This window comes from Dasypus novemcinctus, chromosome 19, assembly GCF_030445035.2.
Source record: "Dasypus novemcinctus isolate mDasNov1 chromosome 19, mDasNov1.1.hap2, whole genome shotgun sequence".
NCBI classification, from domain to species: domain Eukaryota; kingdom Metazoa; phylum Chordata; class Mammalia; order Cingulata; family Dasypodidae; genus Dasypus; species Dasypus novemcinctus.
The window spans coordinates 64,694,173-64,712,757 of NC_080691.1; the positions used below are offsets into that span (position 1 = coordinate 64,694,173).

Here is an 18,585-nt window from a genome sequence, read left to right on the forward strand (position 1 = left end):
AGAAGTCTCATGTGGAAGCAGGTGGTCCTGGATATAGTTGGGAGGTTTGTGATAAATGAATCATTATCTTTTTGCATTAAATATGTGAACAAATTTCCTGTTTCTTCTTGGGTCATTTATAATAATTCCATGTTTTTTGTTGGAATTCTCAATTTCATTATTTTTTCTATTTTTTACAAAGTTATTGTTAATCTTCCATACATTATTAATTTTAGTAAGATTGTAAGTACTGTCTCTTTTTAATTATTGTAATAATTTGAACCTTCTCTCTCTATCTTTTCCTTAGAGAGCCTAGATAAAGTTTTGCCCCTTTTGTTCTATTTCAAGAAGATCTAAAGTTTCTGTTTTATTAATCATTCTGCCATTCCATATTTTCTCTTTTGAAATAGTCTTTAAAAGCAAAATTATTTTGAGAGATAAAGATGGACACTCAATATAAGTAAAAGGGGTAACCTTTGAAGAAGAAAGAACAATCATGAACATTTATGCACTTAAAGAGGACACCTCAGGATATGTGAGGCAAACACTGGGAAAACTTAAGTGGAGGAATAGATTCCTCTACAATTATAGTACGGGATTTTATTAGAACATTATCACCATCAGATAAAACATCTCAAGAGATAACCAATAAAGATTTAAAGACTTTGAACAATATATTAGAGGATCTGGCCCGAGTAGACATAAACAGAACATTACACCCAAATACAGTAGGCTATAATTTTCTCTCAAGTGCACATGGATCATGTTCCCAGATAGACCACATGCTGGCAACAAATAATGAATTCAGAAAGATTGAAATTATACAAAATAATTTCTCTGATCACAGTGGAATGAAGCTGGAAATCTGCAAGGGCCAGAGAACCAGATTAGACACAAAGATATGGAAGCTAATCAACACACCCTTAGAAAAACAATGGGGAGGTGGGGCAAGATGGCAATTGAGTAAATACACCATTGTCATCTCTCTTAAAAAGGACCAGCTGTGTGGTGATAGAGTCCTGCTGGAGCAGGCTGTTTCAGGAACCAACAGGGCAGGAGGTATCTGGACATTGATCTGGTGAGACTGCAGTAGAATTGGTGCTTGGTCAAGGTAGAACTGTGGGTTTCTAACACTGAACTCGGAAGCTGTGGGAAGGTAAATTACTTCCCCCTAGGGCTAAGAGTCATGGCATTCACTGAGAACTGCTGGTCATGGAGTGGGGTTTCCAAGCCCCCTCTTTCCCAAATGCATGAACCCAAAACCTGTGTCCCCTGAAACCCATGGCCCATGTTTGACAGACCTACATACCACAATGTACATTCTCCTGGGCCTCTGTGTCCCAAGGCAGCACTCCCAGAAATCCGAGATTGCCCTACCCCCCCAGTTGTGGACTAACTCCAGGAGTAGGAGAGTTTAGATGGGAGCTACAGAGGGGCCCAAGGAGTGCAGGTTCAATTTTCTGGTCCCCCACCCCCTTGTATTGAGTTTGGAGAAGCATATCAGCTGACTTGGGAAGAGCCTAGGAAGAGAGGCGAGGTGAATCAGGTGAGAGAGTCCAATTGGCCTAATCAGATGGGAAAGCCCAATTTACCAATTTAGGTAAATTGGGAGAAGGTGGAGTCAGAAAATTAACTAGCCACTTTGTACCACACCTAAGCAAGACGGACAGTAGGATATGCTTTAAAGGCTTCCAGTAGCATCTTAGGGATCTTGGCAAGGGGTGAGTGCTCTCACAAGAAATTAAGAGACATTATTTTCTCAGGTGAGTTGGTTCACCAGGGACCCATTTGAATTTCCAACAGGAGCCCGCATGCAGTGTTCCTGCTTCCTTGGGAGAGAAGGAAGTGAGGAAGGGAGAAAGGGGAAGGTCAGACTGTAAGCAGTTTATTCATTTGCAAAGAGGATTCTTTGCCTGAGGCCTTGTCTGGTCGTTTTTGTTGGTTTGTTTTCTTGTTTTTTCTTCCTCTTTATTCCCCCACCACCTTTTTTTTTTCTTTTCCTTTTTTCTCCTCTTTTTCTTGTTCTGCCTTTTTTTCTTCTCTTTTTCCTTTTTCTTTTTTTTTCTCTTTTTATATTAGTGCTGCAGGCAACATTTCTTATTTTCTATGCTTCCTTATCCTCAGTTTTCACTTTTCTCTGTGTACTGATTTTGGCTACCAATGCTACCCCCTTTCCTTTACATCATTTTCTCCTCCATCATTTGTTCTTTCTCTTACATTCCACCTCTCTCTGTTTAGCCCCCAATATTTCTGACTTTTTATCTCTAATACCTCTAATCTGTTTTCTATCATTTACTCTCTTATATTGTTGTCCTCTCTTTTCTTTTTCCCTCTCTCCTGAACATACTGACCTTTTAATTCATAGGATGTTTCTCCTCATATTCAATTTACTATCTCATTATAGGTACTCCACTTTTTTTTTATGGTTATAACTATACACAGCTTATATGAGTTCTATATCCATTCTCCTAGATCTCACATGGTTCTTCTGCTGACATTCACTATCAATACTACTATCATATTTTTCTTTTCTTACCCCCTTTTTTTTTCTCTGAACCAAATATTTTCCTTCAAGGGAACTTAGTTAACAACAAGGAAATAGAATAATAAGAAAAAAGTAACACAGAGAAGACTTAAAACACACACAAAAACAATGAATTAAACCCCAAGACAACACAAAGGAGATAATCAACATAATAAACTCAAAAAGATAAAATGAGGAAGGACCAAACAGCAACAGAACTACAGACCATACCAATAATCAGGAAAACATGGCCCAATACATTGAACAAACTTAAAACCGGGAAGAGAAGTGAACATCAAACAAGTAATTAAAATCTCAAAACATGTATCATGGATCAATTCAATGAAGTGAAGGAAGAGATTAAGCATATTAAGAAAACACTTGGAAAGCATATAGAAGAAATTGTGATCATGCACAAAATGATCACAGATATGATGGGGATCAATAGCACAATCCAAGAAATAAACACTCTCAGCAAATAACACCAGATTTGAAGAGACAAAGGAAAGAATTAGCGATGTGGAAGACAGTACATCTGAAGTCAAACAGATGGTGGAATTAATTGATAAAAAGATAGAAAAAATCCAGCAGGCACTTAGGGACCTGAATGACAACACAAAATGCACAAACATATGCATTATAGGCATCCCCCAAGGAAAAGAGAAGGGAAAGGGGACAGAAGGGGTGTTGGAAGAAATAATGGCTGAAAACTTCCCAAACCTATTGAGAAAGATGCATGTACATGTCCAGGATGCACAACACACACCAAATAGCATAGATCTGAACAGGCCTACCACAAGACATATACTTCTCAAATTATGCAATGTACAAGAAAAAGAGAAAATACTAAAAGCAACAAAAGAAAAGAGAACCATCACATACAAGGGAAGTTCCATACGTTTAAGCACTGATCTCACATCTGAAACCATGGAGGCAAGAAGGCAGTGGTATGATATAGTCAAGGTATTAAAGAAAATAATTTCCAACCAAGAATACTCTATCCAGCAAAGCTAGCAAAAAAAAATGATGGAGAGTTCAAAATATTCACAGATAAACACAAACTAAGAGAATATGCCAACAAGAAACATGCCCTTCAAGAAATACTAAAGGGAGTTCTGCAGGAAGAAAAAAACAAACAGGAAAGACAGAGTTGGAAGAGAGTGGAAGAACAACTAAAACTTCAAAAAGAGATAAAAAATCAAATAACATAAGACAAACACAAATCCAAAGAAAATATGACTCATATAAGTAATTCCTTGAAAGTAATAACACTAAATGTCAATGGATTAAACTCACCTGTTAAAAGACACAGATTGGAAGATTGGATAAGGAAAATTGACCCATCTATGTTATATATAAGAAATTCATCATAGACCAAGGGATTCAAGGAGATTGAAAGTGAATGGCTGGAAAAACAGCTCACAGGCAAACAATAACCATAAAAGTGTAAGTGTAACTATATTAGTATCAGAACAAAATAGACTTTAAATGCAAAACTGTTGTGAGAGACAAAGATCGACACTATATATTAGTGATAGTGAAAATCTTGCAAGAAGAGCAATCATAAACATTTATGCCCCTAACAACAGTGCCCCCAAATACTTGAGGCAAATACTTTAGAAATTAAGTGAAGGAATTAATTGCCTCTACAATTATCATGGGGGACTTTACCACACCACTATCACCATTGGACAAAACATCTCAAAAGAGAACCAATATAAGATAAAACCAAGTCGAGAGTGTAAGTACTTAGCAGTAATAATGTGCACTTTCTTGGGCTGAGTCAAAGCCTTCCCCATCTGCACTGAAAAAGCAAGAGAAGTAACTAAAGCTTTGCTCTGAGAAATAGTTCCCCAGCACAGGATACACTTATCCATAGACAGTGACAATTGCCCAGCTTTAGTAGTAGCCATTGTCCAAGAGCTAGCAAAAATATTAGGAATTAAGTGGAAGATCCACACAGCGTATAGGTCCCAGAGGTCAGTGCAAGTGGAATGCATGAATCAAACCCTCAAAATCACCCTAGCCAAGTTCTATTAAGAAACTGGACTCCCATGGGTAAATCTGCTCCCATTAGCCCTCATTAGAGCCTGATGCAACCCCAGGTCCTCCAGATATTCGCCTTTTGAAATTCTGTTTGGACGATCACTCTCAATTATTCAAACCTTCAAGGGAAATCTCAGACTCCTAGGAGAAACTGGCTAGGATTCTACCCTCCAGCAGTTGGGAAAAATCCTGGCTCAATCACACAAAACTGTACTATCTTGGGATCCTATCACATTAGGCCACACAGTACACCCACACTTACTGAGAGACCTAGTTTGGGTAAAAGACTGGAAGAAGGAGACCCTCCAGCCCACCTGGAAGGGCCCACATATTGTTATCCTTGTAACCCCCACTGCTCTTAACATTTCAGGTACTACCCCTTGGATTCATAATACTAGAGTTAAAAGGGTGCACTCTAATGAAAAGATGACTGGACAACTCATCCTGTACCTGACTGTCCCTTGAAAATGCAAATTGCCTGGAGCCACTGAGAATCACCATCACTTGACTAGATGGACTTCTTTTCCCTGTGGGTCCTGCTCCTCTTCAGATAGCTTGGCTTACTGTTTGGGAATGGAGCTACAGCTCCCAGAGACTGGAGTATAGTTGAAAGGATACTAATCTTAATAACATACTTGTGTATTGTTGGATGGTTTGCTTCCTTAAGTTGTCTTTTTTCACTTGGCTTGGGGTCACCAACAACCCCTACCCCCTCTGTACCAGTTGCTACAAGGCCATCATATCCACCACTATACAGAAGCTAAAACAGCTCCAGGGAAAATGGTCTCCTCTCCCTGTCTTTAAGTATTACACCAATGTGCCAGCAAAAACTTACAATATCTGAACTGTTACCCTATGTTCAGAAAATGGCCAAAAGTTTTGGATGGGCACAATGAAACACAGGGACAATGGCAAAACCTTGGGTAACACAAGGGAGATTGCATGCTAGACCTATCTCCCATGAGTAGGTATGTCTGATGGGGGAGGGGTGTGGGACCAAGCCCAGGAAAAAGTCTTAGAACAAGTCAATGCCAAACTCATCTGACTAGCTGAAGGCCCCAAATATCAGCAGGTAAACCTCACAGGACTCCACCATTTTACTCAGCTCATAGCCCCCATTTGGCAGGTTGAGTGCCTAGTCAACATCACTTATATCCTCTTCCTTAATGCTCACCCAGACACCAACATCTTTTGGTTGTGCCTGTCCCTCTCAAGGAAAATCTTTATAGGAACCCCATCTCCTCTGGGGTGGACCCCCAACCAAACCTTAACCAAAATTAAAAATGAAATAGCCCCTATTGGCCCTCAACATCTGGCTAGTTCTCTCAGAAGGCAATAAAAACAATATAACCTGTCTCTGTGTAAAAATTCTGATCTTAAATCAAAATTGGTTGGGACCGTCCTTGCAAACCTATATACTGCCAATAAAACCCTAGCAAACAACCTGGCCTGGTGTCACCTCCCAGGATTGTTCTTCCTATGTGGAAACACTGCATATAAATGCTTAGAAGCCAATTGGACAGGAAGTTGCATCATGGTGTTCTTAACACCAGAAGTGTCATTATACACCAAAAAAAAAATGAGCTAAAGTAAGCTCTAAACCTGCACCAAACCAAAGGAGCTCTGATCATCACCACTCTTATAGGAGCAGGTATAGTCATGGGAGTAGGAACTTGACTGGGAGAATTGGGGTCTTCCTTCAACCTTAATTACAAATTCTCCTGAGAACTAAATAAGAACATAAAATGAGTTGCTGACTCCCTAGTCTTCCTACAGAGCCAAGTCAATTCTCTAACCACAGTAGCCCTGCAGAACAGGAAAGCCCAAGACCTATTGACAGCAGAAAAAGTAGAAACATGGATCTTCCTTGGGGAAGAATGCCGTTACTACGTCAACCAACTAGGAATAGTTTATATCAAAGGAAAAGAGCTGAGAGACCAGATCTAGAAAAGAAACAGGGAGGTAGAGGAGTCATGGAGCTCAAATCTGGGACAATGGTACTCTTGGTTCCTGCCTCTAGCAGTTCCCCTGATCACTTTACTCATGTTAGTCACATTTGGCCTCTGAATAGTCAGTGCCCTTATCAGGTTCATTGCAACAACAGTAACCCAGAGAGCAACAGCAAGAGTAATGGCCCTAAGAGAATGTAAGCCACTTAGCATGAGTGACAGCCTGTAACAACTATAAGGCAATCAAAGAGGGAATGTTGAGAAATAGGAGAGCATGACCATGCAAGAGACTATTTAATGAACCACTCCTGCTTCCCACTTCTGTAACTCCCTTGCAAGAACCTGAACTTGCAAGAAACTATTTAACAAATCATTCTTGCTTTCCACTTCTGTAACCCCATTTGCATATTATAGTAGAAAATTTGCCCACCAGCTTAGCAATGCATTAGTCAATAAGTGAGAGCCATGATAACTCTACATAAGACCCAATATAAACCTGTAAAAGCTGTAAAACAGGGCTCATAATTTGGAGATTGACTCTCCTCTGGTCCCCTCATGTAATAAATCTGTTCCTCCACCTCTCTGACAGTTATTTGGGTTTTTCTGCTGCTCAGAACTCCTTTCTTTGCTGAAACAACATGACCCTTGAATGTTTACTATAGATTTAGGTTTTAAGCAGATAGAAACAGTTTATGATTTGTAGCTTAAATTTAAGACTACCTCAACAAAACTCTTAATTTTGGTTTTATTTCTCCTTAATTTCTATCCAGTTATTTCTTTCCAGTTATATTAAATTGAAGTGATCACTAATTCATTCTTTCATCTATACACATTAATCATTAGATTTCTCTCTATAAGGCACACTTCTAGGTGAAGAAGTCATGATACTGATACAAAAGTTGCACTCCCTGAATCTTCTCCTCACTGTGTCTTCAGAATCAGAGAGCTCAAATCTACAGGAAAAGAGCTTATGGAAACACACTATCATGATGATTTAATTCCCTTGGTGAGAAGGTGCAGAGTCATATTTTTCAACTAGTTCATTAGTGTGGGCTCGCTGGCAGTGATTAGCGGCCCACGAGGTCCGGGCAGCCTTCCACGGCTCGGCGGGAAGCCCCTAGGCCAGCGCGTAGGCCTAGGTTCTCCAGGCGTGGGGGACGCGCGGTAAAAACCACGGAGACAGCCTGAGCGCAGGAACAAGTCTGCTTTATTGCGGAAATACACTTGGTTATATAGGGTTGGGTAGAGGGAGGGGCAGGAGCTGGGGCGGGTTAACTACGGGGCGGTAGTGGATAGGCGGAGTTGTGCAGGCGGCTATGAGGTAGGCAGTAGCCAGGGAAGAAGGCAGATTATATATTGGCAACGTGGGCGGGACTGGCGGGAAGGACAGCAACGGCTGGAGGAAGGAGATAACAAAGGCTGGGGGAAGGGATGCAGCAACAATTGCTCCTTCTGTTTTTTAAGGGAGAGTAGATGAAAACAGAGTATCTCTGGGGAGGACGAGGGGTGAGGGGGCAGAATTGACTGGCTAAGGGCAAATGACATAGCCTTTGATCAGGATGCATGTATAGCCCTTAGAGTCGGTACGTGCTAGTGCTAAATGAAATATCTAACCTGATGTTGCTTTTTTGGGGTGGATAGCACTGTGGCTAACTTAACTGCAAAATTTCTCTGACGTATAGCAATAAAGGGGGGCGGGGGGTGCACCCAAGCCCTTTACGCCGAGGGAAACAAACCCGTGACGGCGGCTACGGTCAGGGAGTTCTACAGTAAGCAGCTTACAGGCAGGAAGTACGGTGGGAAGGGGGGCGAGGACATGGTCGAGATTGAGGAATAGAATCAGAAGCAATGAGACGTTGGTAATGAATTTGGACAAATGAGGAGAATACACTGTCAGCATGATCTTTGGCAAGGCGGATGATTCGTCGAATGGCCCAGGGACCGACGGTGAGGCCCAGGACAATGAGCAGAACTGGGGTTAGTAACGGGAGGAGATAGGGGAGGAGGGGCTGCAGGAAGCCCCAGGAACCAGCAGTTTGGGTTCGTTCAAGTCGGCGTTGGTTGAGACCTTTTTCAAGTTCTTTTAAGCTAGAGTCTACTAAGCCGGTATAGTTAGCATAAATGCAGCATTCTTCTCCTAGAGCAGCACATAGGCCACCTTCTTTAAGGAGGAGGAGGTCAAGGCCTCGGCGGTTTGGCAGGACAACTTCAGAGAGAGAATTAAGAGAGTCTTTAAGGTATTTGACTGCATCACGGAGGTAGATGATATCAGAGTCTACTGCTTGTCTGAGGTTTTGGAGGGCAGATGCTTGTGTGGCTAGAGCTGCAACACCAGTGGCAGCTCCAGCTGCAGCTAGGAGGGAAGTGACAGTGAGTACAGCAGTAATAGGTTCGCGTTTGTGGAGGTAAATAGCTTCTTGCGTGTGATCAAAGGCTTCAAAGAAATGTAGAGGAGTGTGATAAATGACTCGAGGTGTGAGGAGGATAAGAGCACATGTTTCTTTGGTCTTGTTAAGTGTGGCAACAGATAAGCATGGAGTAAGTCCGGTGGAAGAGCAAAGCCATAGGGTAGTGTTTAGAGGAATTAAGTATTTGGTAGAGATATTTGGGGAGGTATAGTTGGCACAGGCTGTAAGGCTGGGAGTGCGAGAAGAACGGGGGTGAATGCATAAACCTTTGGAAGAGATGTGCGTAAAAGTGAGTGGGACATGAGTAGATTGATTCCAATTGCAGGAAGAGGGGGAATCGTCGGTGGAGGAAGTAAAGAGTGGTGAAGGAATAGCAAGTGGATCATAGAGGGGGAGGCTGGGGGAAAGACACAACCAGCAAGAGCGAGTGAGGTTGGGGTGGGAGGCGTTGAGAGAGAAATAGGAGGCGTTTAGGAGTTTGAAGTAGGGACTAGAGGAGATGAGAGGATGTGGTTGTAAATCTGAAGCAGGGGGGGAAGTGGACCTAGTAGAAGGAACGAAGGCGGTCGAGGTGGAAGAGATTTTGAGGGGAGTAGATGAGGACGGAAGAAGGTGAACAGTGGGTGGGGGAGGAGGGTTAAGGATGTGGTTGGGACCAATATCAGAGAGTGGGGCGGAGACAGGTCTTTTCATTATAATAAAAAAGGCACCAGGGTCATACTCGGTCATATACAGACGGATCCCCCAAGTGCGGCCTGTGAACCACTGATCTGAATTAGGGTCTTTGACAGAAAGTGTGACGCGGTCCCATCGATTTCCATACTTGAGAGTGAGATATGGGTCTTTGTCTTTTGGGGTTGTAGACAGGCCATAGGCTATGGTTTCACAGCCCCAGGATGGGCAGTAGTAATGTGTCGGATCATGACAGCCTCTCACTGAAGGGGGGCATATATAGTAACCGGAAAGAGTTTTCCCGTAGGGGCCAGTAAGGCCACTGCTAGGGGTGCCTGAGCACTTGGGTCGGGGTGGCAACTTATTACTGATGTATCCCATGTTAAATGTATTTATAACAGAGCTTGAGATTTTAGTATCTGTGTGATCGTATCCAGCTAGCCGGCAAATGTGCAGCGTGAAGGAGGGGGCTCCAGCAGTCACGTTGAAGGCGAGAAGTTTTTCAAACTGCCAGAGGCTGAGGGTCCAATTGAAGGGCTGGTGATTCAGGTTGGCGGTAGCAGAGGAGGCTAGAGACAGCATGAGGATAAGGAGATGAATGAGACGGGGGAGGGTGGAGGGGCAGGAGGCGGGGGTCTGGATAGAGCGGGCTTGTCTGAGGAGTTGAAGAATTTGGCGTTCGATGGGGTCATCATCTTCAAGAGAAAGTCGGCTTAGGCGGCGGGCAAAGAAGCGTTGTCGACGTCGTTCGCGGCGAGAGAGAGCTGGTGTGGTCCCCATGGGCGACGGTGTTGGGGTAGTAGGCTCAGATGAATGTACTTGGGGGCGCATAGTGGTCATGGGAGAAGGACTACAAGAGAGATGAGGATAGCAATTAGAAGCAACCAGGCAATAGCGAGGAGAAGACGTTGACGAAAGTTCCAGTCTGTTGGGGCTGTGGCTGCGAGACAGACAGCTGAAAAGATTGTTAGAAAAATGAAAATTGCAAGAAAATAGCAAAGTAAGAGTGGGTGGGAGGGGAGCTTGAGGAGCATTTGCACGGTGAGTTCCCTTTATTGATAGGTTATAAGGCACGTTTTGGTGAAGGTCAGGCACTTGTCAACGGCGGGTTGCGGAGGTAGCAGAGGCTTCTCTTGTGCAGAGTTGGGTCTTTTGAAAGATCTGGAATGACAAAAAGGAAAAAAGAGCCCCCATAGAGGAGGGGCAATCAGCAGAAAGAAACTTAGAGAGAGCACTTATTGGAATAGAAACATTTTTAGGAGGGGGCTTGGCCGATGTCTCAATCATTGCCATTAGCATTGTGTTCTGGTATCAAAGGACGTGGGATGTCTTCGGGGTCTGGCGCTAGTGGGCGCGGGATATCATCTAGGTCAAGCTGCTGTGTTGCAGGCCGGATGTACCTTCCTGGGACCCAAAGAGGCTGTCGTTCTGTTTCTGGGAAAATACAGGCGAACCCTCTTCCTTGTGCTAGCAGAGGGGCAGGTTCTTCTTGCCAGCGATTGGAAGCTGGGTCTTTCCAGTAGACCACAGGAGTTTGGGAAGGCGGCCACATAGGTCCCCAATGCTTATGCGTGGGAGAGAGTCCTTGACTATCAAAAGTTAGGAGATTGTGATGGATGAGACAAGCTGTTACATCTGCTGGAGCCTTGTGGGGGGAAGAGGCTTTCTCTTTTTGAATGAGTAGCTTGAGCTGTTGATGAGTGCGTTCGACAATTCCTTGTCCTTGTGGGTTATACGGAATGCCGAAGTGATGTGTGATGTGATACATTTGCACAAAGTTGGCAAAGGAAGCACTGCGGTATGCTGGCCCGTTATCTGTTTTGAGGTCCCACGGGACTCCCATGAACAGAATGGCTTGGCGAAGAGCCTTGATGCAATGTTTGGCACTCTCCCCTGCGAGGGGCACCGCGTAGCACAGATGGGAAAAGGTGTCAATGGCTACGTGAAGATACTTGAAGCAGCCGAAGGCGCTGACATGAGTGACATCTAGTTGCCACCGCGAGTTAGGTCGGAGGCCGCGAGGGTTGACACCTCGGGGTTGCAGGGGCCCCAGAGGGAGGAGAGGGGCGCACACGCGGCACGAGCGCACTAGGTGCTTGCAGGTTTCAGCGGGTAATTCTGGATAGAGCTTGCGAATTGTCCGCGCTGAGTAATGAAACCGCGAGTGCAGCAACTTAGCGTGGTTGATGGGGTCTCCAAGCAGATTTTCATCTACAACATAATCTTTGCAGGCTAAAGGAAATACTCTAAAGCTTGACACCGCCGCATCGGCAAGGTTGTTGCCGTGGGCAAGGGGCCCCGGAAGGTTGGAATGACTTCGCAAATGTGTGATGAACCAGGGCTGCTGTCTCGTTTCAAGTAAGCGCTGCATGAAGGCAAGCGCTCGGTCAATGTTTGAATCGCCTGGCAAAAAGGTGGCAAGTGGCAGGCTGCGACAAACTTGTAGTGTGTATAGGCTGTCTGTAAAGATATTGAGAGGCTGGCTTGGGTGGAGATTGAGGACCGCTGCGACCGCTGGGAGCTCGCCTACTTGAACAGAAAAGTCATTGGCGAATACTAAGTGCTGGGGCTCAGGTTTTCCAGGAGTGTAGATAACGGCTGCAAACGCTGTTTTTGAGGCGTCTGTGAAGGCAGTGATGGCTGATGGAATGGGGTTCCGCGCAGGCAACGGGCGGAATGGGTTAGAGAATGCTAACTGAGACACCCCTTGCAGCAAACGGTGATGAGGGTAGTGATTATCAAAGGAGCCGCGAAAGAGCTCTACTAAGCTCTGCATCTGGGTATTGTTCATAATAAGGGAAGAAACTTCTTTGGCATCAAGAGGCCAAATAATAGTGTGCGGTGGGATACCATACGTTTGTATGGAAAGGAAGACTAAGTCAGTGGCCAACGCAATCCAGGCCCTTAGGAAAGGGCAGATTTTTGGGAGTTTGCTCTTTGACGTGTGCAGAAAAAGAAGAGGACCATCTTGCCACAGGAGACCTGTCGGGGTGACCGGCATCGGTAGAACCAGGGCAAAGATTGGAAGATCTGGAGAGAATCGCTCGAGGCGGCATTGCTGAAGCGCATCACTGACTTGTTGGACGGCTTCTTGCGCAGCGCGGGTGATGGTGATCTTTTGCCGGACTGCAGCAGGTGGGCTATCTTTGGTTTGCAGAAGCTCGAAGAGAGGCTGCATTTGTGCTGTCTTGATGGGAAGAGCTGATCGAAGCCAATTGATTTGCCCACAAAGTTGCTGAAGTTCAGTCAGTGTCATAGTGGGAGAGATGTGCAGCTGAGGGCTTGACGGTTGTATGAAGTGATGGAAATGAAAGCCCAAGAATTGAAAAGGAGGTTTGAGGTTTATTTTGTCTGACTGTACGGTAAGCCCGAGACTCGAGAGGTTGGTCATCACTGCAGAAAGCAGGTCATTGAGAAGGGTGCTAGAACTCGCTGCTAAGAGAAGATCGTCCATATAATGGATGATGTATGTTTCTTCAGGCTGGAAATGAGAGCGCAGCGGCTCGAGGGCACAGTTGACATAAAGCTGGCACATGGTGGGGCTATTCCGCATACCTTGTGGTAGCACTCTCCACTGGAATCGGCGTGCTGCGCCCTGGTTGTTAGTGCGTGGGACTGTAAATGCAAATCGTGGGCAGTCCCGTGGGTGAAGAGGAATGGAGAAAAAACAGTCCTTGATGTCGATGGTCGCCGCATGAAAATGCTGGGGGACTGCAGTAGGATGGGGGCAGCCTGGCTGGGGTGACCCCATCGGCTTGATGTGCTTGTTGATTTCTCGAAGGTCGTGGAGAAGGCGGAACTTGCTAGTGTTTTTTTTGTTAATGACAAAGATTGGTGAGTTGTAGGGACTGGTGGACGGCTCAATGTGCCCCGCTTGTAGTTGTTCCTCGACGAGGGCAGAGAGAGCCTGTAACTTGTGCACGGGCAAGGGCCACTGCTCGACCCAGATGGGCTCCTCTGTGTCCCATTCCAGAGGGATAGGGTCAGGTCTTGAGACAGGAGCAGTGGCCCCTAGAAGGGGGGGGGCAGCGCGGCTGAGAAGGCTTCTGTGGTGATTCGAGCTTTTAGCTGGCTGAGGACATCTCGTCCCCACAGGATGGTTTGAACTGAAGAAAGGACGAGTGGACGAATTTGGCCTTCGTGACCTTCTCGATCGTTCCAATGCAAAGGCTGTGATGTCTTCCAGGAGGTAGCAGCTCCCGTGGCGCCAATGACTTGAGGGCCGGTTTCGAGGGGCCAGTGGTTGAAGGCAGCGATTTCAAAGGGAATACAAGAGATTTCAGCACCAGAGTCTAAGAGCCCTTCAAGCCACTGCCCGTTGATTTTGAGCTCGAGGGAAGGTTTCTGGTGACGTGTGATAGGCATTGTCCACATTAGGGCTTTGGAGCTCTCTTGAAGGCCTCTTGGGAGAGGGGCTGAGGCCTGCCCCGTTGGAAGTTTAAAGGCTGTTGCGAGGAACGGCAATCGCGAGCCCAATGGTACCCTTTTCCACAGCGCGGGCATGGTGTGGGGGGGCCTCTCGGTCGGCGCAGTTCCTCGGCAGGGCGGGGAGCCGCTTGTTGAGGGCACTCGCGGATGAAATGACCAGGTTGACCGCATCGAAAGCAGGCAGAAGCAGAGGCAGAGGACACAGCCATGGCGGAGGCGAAGGCAGTAGTAAGCGCTTTAGTTTGAGGGTCAGTATCTCGGCAGGCTAAGACCCACTCGTGTATCTGCTTGTCGCGAAGAGAGAGGATGACAGTCCGGAAGGGTGCGAGGCATCCTTCGAGAATAAGCTCTTTTGCTAACATAAATTGGGCGTCTTCATTGGTGATTTTCCGCTGACAGGCTTCTAAAACGCGTGCGACAAACGCAGGAAAGGTCTCTTGTGGGTCTTGAAGCATTTGCGCAAATTTGGTAGATTGCTTGGAGGAGACTAGCGAAAATGACCGCTGGACAAGGTTCTTTGCTCGTTGCCAAAACCCTGGATCTATATTGACATAAGACTGAGGATTAGCAAAGCCGTTGATTCCGGGGTAGGCGTCCGGTGGATCTCTGACACCGATGCGGGCGTTCTCTGCTACTTGCTGCTCAACAGCATGCTGATAATAGGCACGCCATTCAAGAAACTGACCGGGTGGAAGGATGGCGCGGGCTAAGGAAATCCAGTCATAGGGGAGCGCAAGTTGAACTCCCAGTTCTTCTAACAATTGTTGGACATATGGGCTACCTATACCATCTTCTTTCACGGCCTTTCGCAGTGTCTTGATCTCTTCAGCCGTAAAGGGAAGCCAGGTCTGAGGGCGCTGTGGCGTAGGCAGCGGGTTGAGCGGGTAAAGCTGAGGGGCGGAAGGGTGCGCTCTTCCGGAGTCGCCGTTATATGGTGGTGGCGAGGGATGAGCGGTAGCGGGAAACAAGTGAGGGAGTGGCAGCTTAGCAGCGTCAAGGCGGCAACAAGCTGGTGGCGGGACCCTTTTGAGCGTCGGACAAGATGGCGGTGAAGCCACGTCATTTCCGGGAGCCGGCCATGATGGCGGCGAAGTTACGTCACTTCTGGGGGCCGGCCAAGATGGCGGCGGAGTTACATCATTTCCGGGGGCCGGCCAAGATGGCGACGAAGCTACATCATTTCCGGGGCCCGGCCAAGATGGCGGCGAAGCTACATCATTTCCGGGGGCCGGCCAAGATGGCGGCGAAGCTACATCATTTCCGGGGGCCGGCCAAGATGGCGGCGAAGCTACATCATTTCCGGGGGCCGGCCAAGATGGCGGCGAAGCTACATCATTTCCGGGGGCCGGCCAAGATGGCGGCGAAGCTACATCATTTCCGGGGGCCGGCCCGGGGGGATGACGAGACAGGAAGGGGCGGGTAAAGGCGAGAGGAAGCGCCTTTGTTCCCGCCGGCGGGCTCTAATCCGGGTGAGGAAGAAGCAGGAAGCACGCCATCTTGGGCAGGGGTGGAGGAAGGAGGAGGAGGTCCGCTATTCTGAGGAGCCACAGAAACGGTTTCTGTAGGCGGCGGGGAGCGCGAGCGGGGAGGCTCACGCTCGAGAGCTGCGGCGAGCTGGTCAGACAGAGAATTCGTGTCTCTAAGATCATCGGGCTCATAATCATTGGGTTGTTTGATCGATTTGTCCCGGATGACTTCGGATGGTGCACCAAGGAGGCAGGCACGAACGGCCACAAGAGTAGGCAGCAGGCCGGGCGGAAAAGACCGCCTTTCATGCTCTATGGCAGAGGTAACTCGATCTATTAGCCGTGAGTACGTGTCCGGGCTCCAGAGCTGGCAGGTGGCGAGCCACGGATTGAAGGGGAGTAGTAAGTCCCAATATTTTTGGAGCTGTTTCAGGGAAACGCGAACCCCATTGGTATCAAGCAGGGCGGCTAAAAGCCGAACCTGAGGGGTATGGTGTGAAGAGAGGGAGGTGCCCATAGTGGGAGAAGAAAAGACGGCGACGGGGTCCCTACCTGGAGAGCTGAAATGGTCGCCAGTAGACAACAGCAACAGCAGACAACAGGGGCCGTAAGGCGGTGGAAGGAAAGGATCCTGGACGAGCCCCCAAGTGTGGGCTCGCTGGCAGTGATTAGCGGCCCACGAGGTCCGGGCAGCCTTCCACGGCTCGGCGGGAAGCCCCTAGGCCAGCGCGTAGGCCTAGGTTCTCCAGGCGTGGGGGATGCGCGGTAAAAACCACGGAGACAGCCTGAGCACAGGAACAAGTCTGCTTTATTGCGGAAATACACTTGGTTATATAGGGTTGGGTAGATGGAGGGGCAGGAGCTGGGGCGGGCTAACTACGGGGCGGTAGTGGATAGGCGGAGTTGTGCAGGCGGCTATGAGGTAGGCAGTAGCCATGGAAGAAGGCAGATTATATATTGGCAACGTGGGCGGGACTGGCGGGAAGGACAGCAACGGCTGGAGGAAGGAGATAACAAAGGCTGGGGGAAGGGATGCAGCAACAATTAGTAAATCATTCTCACTCGCTCAAGTCTGTTATATTCACCTCCAAGCAGGGTTGTCTTGCACATACTATAATCAGAATTAGCCCATTGTATGTTTTTTTTATCTTAGCAGTCCAGAAACCTAAGTCATTGATCTACTCTGAGAGATTCAGTGAAATTTGCTTAATACAGCCAACTGGAATCCTGGAAGAGTCTAGAGCATTGGTGGCCCTTGGATGAATTTCACTCTTCTGTAGTGTCTCTATTAGTTATTGCTCCCTGGTGTCAACCTATCCATCTCTGTTAATAAAAACCTAATTATTTTGAATTGATAGTCTAGTCAATATGTAATTTTGGAGCCTCCTATTGGCCAGAAACTTTCCTCTGCTAGGGAGTAAGTTTTCAAGTAGAAGTGTGCTTGCTCTCAGAGGGCTACAGTTGTGTGGAAAGAGCCATTGAGGGAAGCATTGAAACATGAGGGCTTGGAAGAGAGTGAGATACAATTCTTATCCAAAAAAATCATATGGACTTTAATGGTGACATGAGAAAGCTCACCATGGGCAAACAAGTGCCTGAAATTTCAACACATGGTCTTAGGGTAATGAATATGCCAGTCTACATGCATTCAAGAGCTCCAATAAATCCTGTGGAGAGATAGTTTAAGCAGATCCACAGTTGATGTGCCGTGTAAAGTTGAGGTGTGCTATTCAAGTCTATGTAAAATTTTATTGCAATTTATTAATGTATTACAAAATGCTTGATATTCAAAGGGAAATATAAAATTAATTTAATTAAAACATAAAAATCAAGGATGCATTTTACCCTCAGAAACAAATATGTATGCTTAAAAGAATGTATCATGTTTGCTGTGGTTGTCTTGTTGAAATTCAAGGAGATCAAGCTCTTTGAAAATGTTTTTCAAGTCTTCTATTTTCATTGATTTATCTATTGATTACTTTGTGAACATTGTTGAAATTTCTAACTATACTTTTACATTTGAATAATTATTGTAGCATAGTAAGTTGTTTTCCTTGTATAAATCAAATAAATGTCATTTGGTTAATACATATTTTGTAGTCATATTTTTTGGTCAACTATGAGTACATAAATGGTAAGGAATTTTTCTCTCCATAGTAATTGATGAGTAATAATGTTATTAATAGAGATTCAGTGCTATTATTTATTCTTGCTGAACTGTCAGTTCATGTGTGGGAAGAAGTGTCTCTCCCCATAGTGACTTGAGTAATTTGGAGGTAGTTCTGGATCCATGCGGAGATATGCCATCATAGTGGGTCTCTAACATTGCATGGCCACTCTTCCCAGTAATGAGATATAGATGAGATTTGAGGTTTGCATCAATGAAATTTTGGGAGATGTTGAGATGTAGTGAATTCACTGTATGTCCTGAAAGATGTCATGAAGGTTTACCTGAGGAAGGTTGCAGCATGTGTAACCTGCTTTTCTGTCACTAAATTAAAAGAGGATGGAATGAAGACAGCATGGAGGCTATTTGAATTCTCCCAGGTATACACCTTGGCTTTGCTGTTGTGGAAAAGTCAATTGTCATGAATGACATGGTTTACATTTCCAGTACAAAAACTCCGAATCTGAGGAGAGAGCACATGGAGAATCAGCAAATAATGGCATTCAGTAAGACTGGGTATTGATTGTTTCTTTTTTTTCCATTTTATTTTTTATTTTTTGTCTTTATTTATGTTTTAATGTTACATTAAAAAAATATGAGGCCCCCATATACCTCCCACCCCCCTCACCACACTCCTCTCCCCATAACAACCTCCTCCATCATCATGAGACATTCATTGCACTTGGTGAATACATCTCTGAGCACCGCTGCTTCTTAAATAACTGTTGTAAAACATAACCAGAATAGTATTTAACACTGATATATTCTCTTAGTTTTCTGGCAGTTAGAACTCTAATTTCATTTCACTGGGTCAAAAGCAAGGGACAGGATCACTCTCGTCCTGGCATCTCTAGGAGAAAATATGTTTTCTTGTCTTTGTCTACTTTCAGAGTCTGGTCCTTGCATTCCTTAGTTCATGCTCCCTTTCTCCATCTTCAAAACCAGC

General features: G+C 45.8%; 1 protein-coding gene across 1 annotated transcript in view; it reads right to left on the reverse strand.

Annotated features, from left to right (window-relative positions):
- LOC131274488 (uncharacterized) overlaps positions 1-16,098 on the reverse strand; it is a 44,307-nt gene extending 28,209 nt beyond the window's left edge. Inside the window, exons 1-2 of the mRNA XM_071209679.1 lie at positions 16,025-16,098; positions 9,465-10,428 (exon numbers count right to left, since the gene is read on the reverse strand). Of these exons, the coding sequence (XP_071065780.1) occupies positions 9,465-10,418 (954 nt within the window). The 5' untranslated portion in view covers positions 10,419-10,428; positions 16,025-16,098. The remainder of the gene's footprint in view (positions 1-9,464; positions 10,429-16,024) is intronic.
- Between the last annotated feature and the right edge of the window lie 2,487 nt (positions 16,099-18,585).